The 13,219-nt window shown below is 39.7% G+C and overlaps 1 protein-coding gene across 9 annotated transcripts in view; it reads left to right on the forward strand.

The window, feature by feature from the left end:
* TUT7 (terminal uridylyl transferase 7) overlaps positions 1 to 13,219 on the forward strand; it is a 64,164-nt gene that overhangs the window by 44,015 nt on the left and 6,930 nt on the right. For 6 of the 9 annotated variants that reach the window (XM_025423153.3, XM_049116005.1, XM_049116008.1 and 3 more), the window contains exons 23-28: positions 1,537 to 1,584; positions 1,668 to 1,759; positions 3,321 to 3,436; positions 4,543 to 4,868; positions 6,954 to 7,030; positions 7,433 to 7,496. In XM_025423153.3, the coding sequence (XP_025278938.1) occupies positions 1,537 to 1,584; positions 1,668 to 1,759; positions 3,321 to 3,436; positions 4,543 to 4,868; positions 6,954 to 7,030; positions 7,433 to 7,496 (723 nt within the window). The remainder of the gene's footprint in view (positions 1 to 1,536; positions 1,585 to 1,667; positions 1,760 to 3,320; positions 3,437 to 4,542; positions 4,869 to 6,953; positions 7,031 to 7,432; positions 7,497 to 13,219) is intronic. The other 3 variants (XM_025423158.3, XM_025423157.3, XM_035700744.2) reach the window with 3 other exon arrangements.

Genomic DNA, 13,219 nt, shown 5'->3' on the forward strand with positions numbered 1-13,219 from the left:
TTATCTCGAATAATTCTGTGACATCAGCATTTTTTTCATTATTCCTACCACTTTCTGGGTCATCTAATACATAATAATCCAGAACACAACATATATATATATATATATATATACACACACACACACACACACACATGTATATATGTATATACATACTACATACACACACACTTATCTAAGACTTTGAGATGCGGACATTTAATATCATAATGAAGTCCTTTATGAAGCTTTCACTAAAAACAAGTAGGCATTGGCATGCCATTGGGACAGGTGTCTGTGTCTTAATTTGTCTTATAAGTGTGTTTTATGATCTCCAGGATGACTAAAGGGACCCCTTTTTTTTTTTAAGATTTTATTTATTTATTCATGAGAGACACAGGAGAGAGAGAGAGAGAGAGAGAGGGCGAGACACAGGCAGAGGGAGAAGCAGGCTCCATTCAGGGAGCCTGACATGGGACTGGATCCCCAGTCTCCAGGATCACACCCTGGGCCAAAGGTGGTGCTAAACTGCTGAGCCACCCGGGCTGCCCTAAAGGGACCCTTAAAACACTTTAGTTAACAGGAACATCCAGTGCTAAAACGTTCTTTTTTTTTTTTTTTTTTTTTTGGACAACCCCTAGTTGGGATGTGTTTTTTTTTTTTTTTTTTTTTAATTTTTATTTATTTATGATAGTCACAGAGAGAGAGAGAGAGGCAGAGACACAGGCAGAGGGAGAAGCAGGCTCCATGCACCGGGAACCCGATGTGGGATTCGATCCCGGGTCTCCGGGATCGCGGCCTGGGCCAAAGGCAGGCGCCAAACCGCTGCGCCACCCAGGGATCCCCAGTGCTAAAATGTTCTAAATCTATTTATGACCTCTTTATGCTTCCCAAACCAGCACCATTAGATAACACTCCACTAATATGTCTTCTCCAAACAATATTTTGTTGTTCAAAATGAAGCAACTGCTCATAATAGGAAGGAGTCTATATGGATTCAAACATAACACACTTTTTTTGATGGACACTTTGAAGAAAACATTTGACTTATATTTAGGAATATATATTACTTAGCTATATTACATATTTGAAACTCATTTTAAAAAAGCAGTCATTTAATATAGTTAACCCTTGAACAACAAAGGTTTGAACTGCACAGGTCCACTTACATGTGAATTTTTTTTTTTTATAAATACAACACTGTAAATTTATTTTCTCTTAGTGATTTTCTTAACATTTTCTTTTCTTTAAGCTTACTTTATTGTAAAAAATGCAGTATATAATATATATACAAAATACATATCAACTATGTTATAGGTGAGGCTTCTGGTCAGTAGTATGCTGTTACTAGTTAAGTTTTGGGGAACTCAAAAAGCTATGGATGGATTTTTGACTGTGTGGGGATTTGGTGTTTCTATCCCCCACGTTGTTCAAGGGTCCTGTACTTTTATTAATGATAAAGTATATAACACTTTATTATATACTCACTTAAATGGATGAATAGTGGCATTTCCTATTTCATTATCTTTTTTGTTCTCATTAATTTTCTTGACTTAGATCCCTTTGATTTGAATCATAATCTTGGAGCTGGATTATCAAGGAAAAGTAAGTTGCTTTGTTTATAAATGTTAATGTGATCCCTTTTCCTTTTAATCCATCTAATTGGGCACTTACTCTTTTCTTTCTAGTGACAAATTTTATAATGAAAGCATTTATTAATGGTAGAAGAGTATTTGGTATTCCAGTCAAAGGATTTCCAAAGGACTGCCCCTCAAAAATGGTAAGTGTCCATTAGAAATATCAAATATCCCCCCCAAAAAAAGGAACTTTATTAAACACCTTAATTTGTACATGTTATGTCAATAATAAATACTCTGAAAGTCTGGTGAGTCTAGCCAAATAAATAATCACAATACAGAGTAATTCCTAAAAACCTTTTTTTATATACATCCCAATTCTGAGGCCATTTTTATCAGTAGAAAAGGGAGAAACAGCCAGAAGTGGAGTTTGGGAAAATCAGTCATTTTGGTGCTGCTGCTTTGCCTTCATCACATCATGCATGCAGATGGCATTGCTGCTCTACCAGCGTTCAGCTCTGTGCAGCCTCTACCAAATCCAGCTTGCATATAGCCATGGTTCCTCCACCCTCTTCATGTGAAGTCTAGGTTGTTCCCTCTGCTTGCAGAGTAATACATCTCTAAATGGGACTAGGAGAGATACTGCTCTGTGGAAGCAAGCTAACTGGTGTCATATAACCTAATACTCAAAATTTTTATGGAACTGGACTGATTAAAAACAAAACAAAATTGCACTATAAAAATTTCCTTTGGGGCACCTGGGTGGCTCAGTCCGTTAAGCCTCTGCCTTAGGCTCAGGTCATGATCCCAGGGTCCTAGGATCGAGCCCCATTTCTAGCTCCTTGCTCAGCAAGTAGCCTGCTTCCTCCCCCTCTGCCTGCTGCTCCCTCTGCTTGTGTGTTCTTTCTTTCTCTGTAAAATAAATAAATAAAATCTTTAAAAATAGAATGAATAAATAAATAAATGAAAATTCCCTCAGTGAGAGAAAAGGGGGGATTAGGAACTAGAGAGTTTTCTGTTAAAAAATAAAGTTATTTTTTTCTACATTAAATTTCTTAATAAAGACTTTAAATGAACCTTAAGTGTATGGGGTGTATATTCAGCATTAGATCACATCTGTGCATCTAGTTTTTGCTGAATATGCAGTAGCTATCTTCTACACCAAGGCTTCTGAAACTTGTTCCAGCAAAATCCACGTTGGGGATTTTGTTAAAACGCAAATTCTGATCCAGGAGATCTGGGGTGAGGATAATTTCACTGACAAGGAGGCTTCAGTCCAGACATTATCTTTCCTTTCTTCTGGTATAATTTCTCCAGGAGCCACAACAAACAAAACAACACATAGCTTCTTTCATTTTCTCTGTGTAATCTGTGTAATGCAAATCACATTCCTCAGTTTACTGAGTTTTAGCCTTTTCATGTTATGAGAAAGCAAAGCCTTTATACCTGGCCTCTGCTTCCCCCAAATCCTGGGGAAGCTGACTCAGGGGTATGTGTGATGCTCTTGTGTAGAAGTGTCCTGGAAAAACAGGCTCTCTTTGTGGGTAGGGTTAAACTGTGGTGTGCATGATGACTAGGAATAAACCATCATGAATTTAGGTAAAACTATCCTGAAGTAAACCTCTTAATGGTTTTAGATTTTGGAATTAAACAGTATAATAATCATTATTAAGAAGAAGGTCTCTGAGTGATACCTGGTTAGTTTTTGTGTTTTGATCTCACATTAATTGTTCATATTTTTCTATGTTTAAATTGTTCTGCTAGGAGTACTTTTTTGATCCAGAAGTGCTAACTGAAGGAGAGCTGGCCCCAAATGATAGATGTTGCCGAATTTGTGGTAAAATTGGACACTTCATGAAGGACTGTCCTATGAGGAGAAAGTAAGTCAGTGTTCAAAAGGGGTGGTTTTGTTTTTACTTTCTTACTGTACCAGTTTTTAAATGAGGTTCTATTGTAACAAAATAAACTTGTGTTAAATCCAGCAGTTCTCAGATAAATGATTTTTCACAACAAAAATGAAGTGATATGAAACATGCCTTTAAGTGCAGGTGACCAGACATCCCTCGGGTGTACAGCTAAAAGTCTTCCAGCCCTGGTCCCCTTTCCTCATTTTGGTCACTGCCCCACTTGCTACTCTACCATTTGGTCACCATCCTCCAACAGGGATGGAAGAAGAGAAAAGGAAAGTAAAATGGGCTCCTTGAGGACATCACTTCCACCCCCGTATGGAACTGGGCTGTGCCAGACTCATGTACAGCTTATTGCCAGATAGGAAGGAGCCTTCACTTGTATGCAGTTTAACCCTAAATATAGTTGCTGTGGCGACCCACTCACTTTGGTCACCATGCTTTCTTCTGGTGATGTTTTTGGCAGGCAGGGCGGGAGGGGCAGTTTGGGTTGCTTACTTGGGACATAATGTTGTTTTGGATGGTGTGGTGGTCTTAATTGGACAATAATACTCTCATCTTAAAACATGCTCTTAAAATAAGGCACCATCTGGAATTTGAGCCTCTTATTTTTAGTACTTTGGTTTTTTATTCAAGTAATAGTCACCGATCATATAGAGCAAAAAAGAAATGTTTTTAACATTTTAAGAATATAAATCTCCTTATAACCCCTGTTTCCTTGTGAACTGAAAGTTCCATGTTTCAAATTTCTAGTGCCTAGTACAGAATGGGCCACAAAGTTGCAAGAAATCACCCCAAAGATCATTGGAGTTTCATAACATCCATATCATAGTAGGTACTGGACCAAGAAGTTCCACACTGGTTTTGTGGCACTAGAATAGTCGTGAAAATCAAAAAGAAAAACTGTACCATCTCCCTGAGGTTGCTTCTTGAAAGAGGAGGCAGACTTAAGTTTGTTAAATTCTTGTTTTGCCCTCCGATATCTTCTAGCTCTGGTTATCTCCCAAACCTGGAATGCTCTTAATATCTTACCAGGTTTCTGTTTAGATCTTTCCTACCGGTGTTATATCATCTTCTAGAGTGAGGCGACGGCGTGATCAGGAAGATACCCCGAACCAAAGATACCCTGAGAACAAAGAGAAGAGAAGCAAAGAGGACAAAGAAATTCAGAACAAGTACACAGAGAGGGAGGTGTCGACAAAAGAAGATAAGCCCATGCACTGCACACCTCAGAAAGCCAAGCCAGTGAGGGCAGCTGTTGACCTGGGCAGAGAGAAAATTCTCAGGCCACCAATGGAAAAATGGAAGAGACAGGATGACAAAGACTTAAGAGAAAAACGTTGTTTTATTTGTGGAAGAGAAGGGCACATTAAAAAGGAATGCCCACAGTTTAAAGGCTCTCCAGGTATGGATACCGGTCATACCTCGATGTTTGCACTCACATCTCAAGGGAAATCTCTTTTTTAGAGTTTTAGAGTTCTTTACTACTTCAGTTATATTTATTTCTTTAACAAATCCACTTAAAAAGATTTTGAGAAAGTAAACCCACCCCCTTTAATTCAGACCCTCTTATATGTCTTAAACTTACTCCCAGTTCCATTGAGAGGCTTATGGAAGTCATTCGGTTGACTTTTCTAGGATTATCAATGAATGGAAAACCCAGTCATCCCCAGTGCCTATAAAATGTAGCCTAAGTGACCAGAAAACAAGCTGCCACTTGAGCTTCACTACTCAGTTTGTGCACTTTTGAAATTGAAGCACTGACTGGCCATGGGGGAGGCATAACTAAATTATCTCAGGACACAAAGCTTTGTATAGTGAGCCATTTGTACTTTTGTTTAAATATATATATATGCATATGCCTAGAAGAAGGACTAGAAGGAATGGTGTTACACAGTTCTGGTGGTTCTAACTGCAGAAGAGAATTACGGAGTACGTCATCCTTTTAATAGTTTCCTGCAGCAAGCATGATTATTCTTACAATGAGGAAAAATACATTATCAGTCTATAGTCGAATATCATCCATACATCTCGTCCCTTTGAGTTGTTGGATCTGCACTGACCCCTTCTATTAAATGGATAAAGTGTCCAGTGCAGGCACCTTTTTAACAGACTGTTAAAAGTGAAGGTACTTTGTGTGTATATAAGAAGTTAGGATTTATAAAGCAGTTTATACACTCTGACTTTATTTCCCAGAACAAACCTGTGAGAGTGGATGGCATTTGATTGGCATAGAAAAGAAACCCAGGGAAGTCATTTTTTTTTTTCAGATTAAAGTAGTAACCTCTGCTGTTCCTGTCCTCAACTGTATATGTGTGTGGACGGTGTAAAAGAGTCAGCACTGATGACAATTCCCTTAAAATACTCTACCGTTCATCATTCCTAGAATACTAGTACCTCTCTTCCATTTTATTATATCATAGCAGCAATAGTGTCTCTTTTTTTTAAAAACAAAATTTTTAGAGCACTTCTTTTTTTTTTAAAGGAGCTTTATATGGAATGAACTATATTTTTAAATTATTTAATTATTGGTTTTAAAATAGGACTTCAGTGTTTATGGAAGATACAGCTTGCCCTACTTCTAAGGAACTCAGACAAATTTAAATTCAAACTTTTTTTACCCTGACATGGGACATCTACCAGATCTTCTATGATTATAAGAGGAATATAAATTTAAGAGAAATTAAAATAATAGCTAGAGCCAACATTCATGGGATTGCTTCCTATGATTCAGGCACTATTTTAAGTACTTTACGTGGGCAATCTCCTCGGATTTTCTCCCCAGCCCCAAGAGATGGTGGTATTGATCACCCCATTTACAGATGAGGAAACTGGAAACAGTATAGATAAGATGTAATGCAGTTTTACCAAAGTTATTTTTGTAGACCCTTCTGAAGAACTGGTGGTCCATGCTTACTGTAGCATGAAGCACATCATCATTGTGCTCCTCTTTGGTACAGTGCAGCAGTGAGGGGAGGCCCCTGTGTGCCCCCAGCTTGGATGGATTTCTTCCTCCTAGCTGGTAGCAAGTTTTAAGTTGTCTGCTAGTGAAGCTCTCAAAATAGAACAGTGCTGGCAGGCTGCAGGGGCAGCAACAAATCAAGAAAAGCCAGGGGTATCCTGGGATTGGAGGAGGTGGTGGGTATTTTCAAGCCTAAGGAAAAGCACTAGAATCTTGGATTCCTCAAAATGCAATATTTACACATTAAACAAGTAGTCACTGTATTCTAAAGGTAAAATAGGAAAGGGGGCAGTTTAGAATGTGGTGTGTTTCCTCCAATAACAACTCAAGGAAATCCGTTGCTTCTTCCTATCTAAAAATTATGCTGCCCCATTCCGTTTCTTCAAATATGTGATTATTTTGTCCACCCAACATACTGAGTGGAGCTTCTGTTCTATCCACAGAAAAATTGTTCTGTGAAAGTTTGAAAACAGGGCTACTGCTTTCATTTTAAAGTGAGAAAACAAAAAGTGCTAATTTTTTTCTCAGGTATGTCTAAATCAGATTGTGTATATGGATCCCCTTCTTCACCTAGCCCCTTGAGACCAACTGGCACATTTGCTCAGGTAAACCTGGCTCACACCTGAGTAGGAAGCCCTTGGGTCATCTGTCTGCTCAGCGAAGCCTTCTGAGTGCTAGCAGCTGTGCGCCAGCACCCCTGTGCCCTGGTCGAGGTGCTGGGCCCCCTGGGCAAGATGCTGGGTGCCCGGTCCTGCCCTCCTTCCCGACTAACCTGCCTGGCTCCTTCCTCTGCCCTCACTGCAGCGTGGGGTGAGGCTTGCTATGCTCTGGATGCCAGGGCATGCTTTGAGGATTCCTCAGTCTCTGTCTTGCTTTTCAATTGACTTGCAAAGTTCTGCCTTCCACACGCCTAGTTTTGGCCTTCCTTGGATATGGTAACAGTTTAAGGCTGTTTTTTCAAATGCTATTCCTTTCAATTTTGTAAACTAGTCTATTTCATTTTTTAGGCAGTGCTTTTACATGAAGACAAAAAGAAACAAAAAACAACTATATTTTTGAGTCCCCAGTCAGGTATGTGGGTTTTTAAAAAAACGATGTGTGTTATTTTATTTACTGTATAGTTTACCACATGCCTTTTGAGATGTTTCTTTTGAGTAAGTGGTTTGAACAGGGACCAGAAGTCAGAATCACTCGGGGAACTTTTAAAAATATAGTTACCCTGTCCCCACCTCTACATCCCAAATCAGATTCTTCAGTGGTTAGGCTTGGGCCTGCATATCTTATAAATGTTCGAAGGTAATTCCTCTACCATCCCTGAGTAGGAACCATAGTCTGACTTTTGTTCCTCTTCCACACTTTTTCTTCCTGCTTTGAAATTGCCACTGTCAGTAGTGTATTCTCATGACACTATTTGCCACGTACCAAAGTAAGGAAAGAAATTGTTGGCCCGAACTCCACTCTCTCCCTCAGCTACATCATTTATTCATTCCTTCAACAAAATAATTATTATGCCCCCACCACCCCTGCCCAGCCCCCAAGTACAGGTTATGAGCCTAAACACTGACCATACAACAGTGAACCAGCAAAGCCCCTTCTCTCATTTACTCTACATTCTTGTCACAGAGATATATAAGTATATCCTATGGCAACAAGTGCTGAGAAAAACAAACCAGGAAAACACTGATAGGGTAACATTTATGCAAAGAAATCAAGGAAGGGATGAGTCAGGTGGAGTTAGATCATTACAATAGAATGAAAAACCACTTTTGTCCCCTGGCCTCACTGAGTGGCTTGAGCAGGAAAGAGGGTGGTAGGAGGCAAGGTCAGCGTAGAGGGTCTGGATCCTGAGGTGCCTTGAGCACTGGCGGGGACTGGCGGAGTTGGATTTCTTTCTGTCTGTGAGATGGATAGCTGTTGGAGGGTTTGGAGCAAAGGCAGTATAACCTGAACTCTGTTGCTAAAGCTTCCTTATGGCTGCTATGAGGTGGTGACAGTAGCAACAGACCTGTGAGGAGGCTCCTGCTAGAGTTCAGGGGAAAGCAGTGAGGAACCTGAGGACTGGTTGTGTTCTAGATATTTTGAAGGTGGCGCCAATGTGGTTTGTTGCTGGGTTAGATGATGACATAGGACAAAATATGAACTCAAGATGACACAACAATTTTGGTCTGAGCAACTGGAAGAATAGAAGTGGAATTTCCTGTGTTGATAAAGACTCAGGAAGAGCAGATTTCAGGGAGAAAAGGAGTCCAGTTTTAGCCATTTAGTTTAAGAGACTGCTGGATGTCCAGGTAGACATGCTGGGTAGCCAGTGGGATGTGTAGGCTGAGTGTTTAGAGCAGAGACCCAGGCTGAAGACAGAGATTTGAGTACTTTCAGTGTAAAGATAGTATGTGAAGGCCTGGGGTAGGAGATCACCTAGCAAGTAATGCAGAAACGAACAGAACAGTTAAAGACTCAAACAGAGGGGACAGACCGAATATGGTCAGTGAGGGAGCAGAGTGGCAAGAGAGCTGGCTCCCAGAGTCAAGTGGACAAGGGGCCTCAGAGAAAGGATTTGTGGGAATCACTGCTGCAAAGTCTGGTGCAGTGTAAACTGCACTTGAAGCATTGCATTTGGCAGTGCACAAGTCACTGGTGACTCTGGAAAGAGCCATCCCTCTGGAATGGAGAGGACAAAAACCTGACTGCAGGGGTTTCTGGTGAGAAGTGCTGGAAGAATGGTTGCAGACAGCCGAACATCAAGCTATCCCCCCACTGGCCTGCAGGCCTGTGAACAGATGCTCAGAGGGAGACAAAACCGGGAGGCTCTTCCTTTCTCTGGTGCTTCAAGAGTGCTTTCAAGTTGGGAAAGGGAAAGGAAACTTGAGAGGGAAAAGGAAAAACAAAGTAACTTTAACATACAGGTAACTTTAACATACAGAGGAACTTTTTCAGCTTTTTTTTTTTAGTAAGAAGGGATGAAACTCTAAACTCGGTAACAAATATTTTGAGTTCTGGCCTGCAAACACCTTTTGTAACTTTGCTTAGTTTCTCTCTCTCTCTCTCTCTCTCTCTCTCTCTCTCTCTCTCATTCTATTCGATAAAGTAGGTTAAAGAAGGGAAATTATATAACCAAATAGAGCATGTGTAGTCTTTTTGATTGTACAGTTTATGTGAGAAAAGTTTCTGAAATTTTAAGACTTCATTGATACAACCAGACATTTTTTGTATGTAAAACAACCCACAGATTTTATGCTCAGCTTTTACATATTGTATATGTCATTGCTGATGTGAAAACACTGTTTCTAGCTTGGAGAGATGCTATTAGTTAGAATGTCAAGAGACAAAGCTGTCTGTGCCCTCCATTATTGAGAAATAGCACTCCCAGCCCTGTTTGAGATGAACCAGGGCGCTGTGATTGCACCCTGGGTAAGCTCTGAAAGCTCCAGGCAAGGGATGTCTGGTTCCCTCTACTCTGAATGTTGTTAACAAGAGAAAAATAAATGGAATTGTTAAATTATTTAGCTACTAACGTTTCTGTCAGTATGGAAGTAAAGTATCTCAACTATAATACAATAATCTAAATAGAAATAGGCATTTATTTTTATGCTACATGAATTTTAGGGTTTTTGTGTTTTTTTAAATGATTGGAGAAAACATTTAAAGTGGCATCAGATCTTCACAGTTACAATTTAAGATCCATAGGCATTAGTTTGGTATAGAGTGAGGTCATATGACTCGAAAGAGAAAGAACAAGGAATCTTCAGAGAAGTACCACCCTTCCCTAAAAAGGGAATGGTGGGCATAAAGGTAAAGATGCAGGAGGCTTGATGAGAAAATGCAGGAGCAGCTGTTTCCTGGCAAGATTTTGTAATTGTTCCTGGTAGGATGCATGGACGGATGTAAAAATGAGAAAATTTCTAGTGGGAAACACCACCCCCTCCCCCAAATCAAACAGAAGTGAAATGGAACTGAGGCCTTGTGAGACAATTTGATGGACAGCAAGATCAACCAAGACAGAGGAGGCCGGCCAAGGCGCTGCCTCTTAAAGCCAAGTATGGGAAATCCACTGCAGAGCTCGAGGTTGCTTCCCATAGATCCTCTGAGAGTTTGAGGATCACAGAGTTACCATATATAAACAAGCCAAAAGAGTGTTGTTTTTACAAGCTTCAGCCTTGAACAGATATTTCCAGAATTTTACACAGAGGAAAAATACTGATCCTTGCTTAGTTGAGATGTTCCTTTTGCCAAGGGTAGGTGGTGAAGAAGAGCATGGCCTCTGCTGTCAGATTGCAGGATAGGATTTCTAGCTTTGTGGTCTTGAAAAACCTGCTTAGTCTCCACTTACTCAGTTTCCTCATCTGTTACAAGGGGATGATAATACCTGACTTGTAGGCATGTTGAGAAATCCATGTAAAAGCACTTAGAACAGCACCTGCGCGTAGCGGCCAACAGAGATTTGTAGGGGTGGTGATTGCATTGATACCCCTGCATGGCGTCCATCGGCATGGCTCCTGCTGAAGGTTTTACACATCTTGAAAGTAGAAGTTTATTATGATTTTATGCTTTTTTTCGTAAGGGGGGGAAGAATACAGATGTTGGGCATCTGAACAAATACCGGGAAATGGCATTATCAATTGACAATAAGGATTTCTGTAATTGTCTTCTGCATAAGAGACTTACATATTTAAAATATCTTAAGCAACTGTAAAACTTAAAACTTGAATTTACTACAGAAGAAGAATTATTACGATAAACATACCTACTTTATACAAGAAAAAAAACATTTTTGGGTGGTTAAAATCTATCTTAAACTCTTCAAGTAAGTATACAACAGCTGTTAAGACTTGTCACATTTATCCACAATAAATTTACCAAAATTGTCTATATTATAAATGTGAACTATGTCTCAACTGTAGGTAGTATTAAATTTCCCCAGACCTCCTCTTTTCCACAGTACTAGGTGACAGACAGGTGGTTTCCTATTGGTAGGATAGCCCCTCTTCTTTCCCATCATCCATATTGACCTCAGGCAAGAGACTAGGTTCTCTGAGCTTCAGGTGGCTCATCTAGAGAAGGGCTGTAGCCCCATTTATGTAATCAAATCTGAGGTTAAAGCACCCAGCCTAAAACAAGCCATGTTCTCTTTCCTTATGCCTCCTGCTCCATCCCTTTCCACTGCGCCATATCTAGTCCTTAGCTACCAAATGAGAGAGTAGTGAATAGAAGAGTCCATGAATTTCCTCGTTCCTCATTGACTCCCCTCCTCCTCATACACACAGCTGGCACAGTGCCCTAGATGTTCAGTGAGTTTTACTGATGAGAGGTGTATTCATTTTGAAAGAATAAAGAAGAATAAGTGGAAGAATGGTGAAGAATAAGAGCTTTCAAGTCAGACATACTTGAGTTTGAAATACAGCCCAACCATCTGCTGGCTTTTCACACTTCTCTGTGCCTCAGTTTCTTTAATAAATTGGGGCTGACACTTCACAGGGCAGTTGTGAGGATTAATTTCCTATCCCTAAAGCTCTTCTCACAGCACCTGGCACATATTATCCCTCAATAAGTTATCACTGCCTTGTTACTGTGTAAACAGTCTCCTGCCTCACTGTTCCTTCCCTCTTCTAACTAACAGAACAAATAGATCATCGAAATTTGTAACAAAACAGGACTATGTGGAGGTTGTAGGACCACAGTGATCAACTAATTTTCATGCATAAGGGAATTATTCTGGTTTACATATAATGATTTATTCAGTATGAGAATCTCAAAAAAAAACCCTGACATTTCTCTATTCCTTAATCCTCCCTCTTTTTGCAAAGAAAAATTACATTTCAAAAAAAACCACATTTGTCTCTTCATTTATTCCATTTTAATCTCATGGTTTGAAATCTTTATGACAGTAAATTTAAAATAACAGAAATAGGGGTGTCTGGCTGGCTCATTTGGTACAACATGCAACTCTTGATCTCAGGGTTGTGAGTGTGAGCCCCACGTGGCTCAGCGGTTTAGCGCCACCTTCGGTCCAGGGCCTGATCCTGGAGACCCAGGATCGAGTCCCATGTCAGACTCCCTGCATGGAGCCTGCCTCTCCCCTCTGCCTGTGTCTCTGCCTCTCTCTCTGTCTGTGTCTCTCATGAATAAATAAAATCTTAAAAAAATAAAATCTTTAATGAAATAAAATAACAGAAGTACCTTTGCAAACAATATGGGGAGATCTTATTATCAGTGAGTACAGATCATTCTTATTGATACCCTTCTTGATATTGTATGAATAGTGTATGAATAGTGTATATATACCAGTGTATGAATATACCATTATTTATTAATCATTCCTTATTAATGGACTAGCTTTTTTCAAATAGTTGGTATGTCAGTGTCCTCCAAAACTATTTTTGCTTTCATATTCTTTCCCCAAAATGTAGAAAGCCCATATATATCATATATTTTTAAGTTGATCTCTAAATTTTTCATTGAAATTGCAAAACATATAATTCCTAGGTTTTATTTTTTAAAATAAATGTTGACCTTTTTTTAAGATTTTAATTATTTATTCATGAGATACACACAGAGAAAGAGGTAGAGACACAGGCAGAGGGAGAAGCAGGCTCCATGCAAGGAGTCCGATGTGGGACTCAATCCCTGGTCTCCAGGATCACGCCCCAGGCTGAAGGCGGTGCGAAACTGCTGAGCCACTCGGGCTGCCCAAATGTTGACATTTTAAAATAAAACTTATCAATTAGCCTTAAACATATCAGATGAAATTAATATATATCTCTGCTTTTTTATCTCTGCCACCCATTCATTTACAGCTC

The sequence above is a fragment of the Canis lupus genome, chromosome 1 (genome assembly GCF_003254725.2).
Source record: "Canis lupus dingo isolate Sandy chromosome 1, ASM325472v2, whole genome shotgun sequence".
NCBI classification, from domain to species: domain Eukaryota; kingdom Metazoa; phylum Chordata; class Mammalia; order Carnivora; family Canidae; genus Canis; species Canis lupus.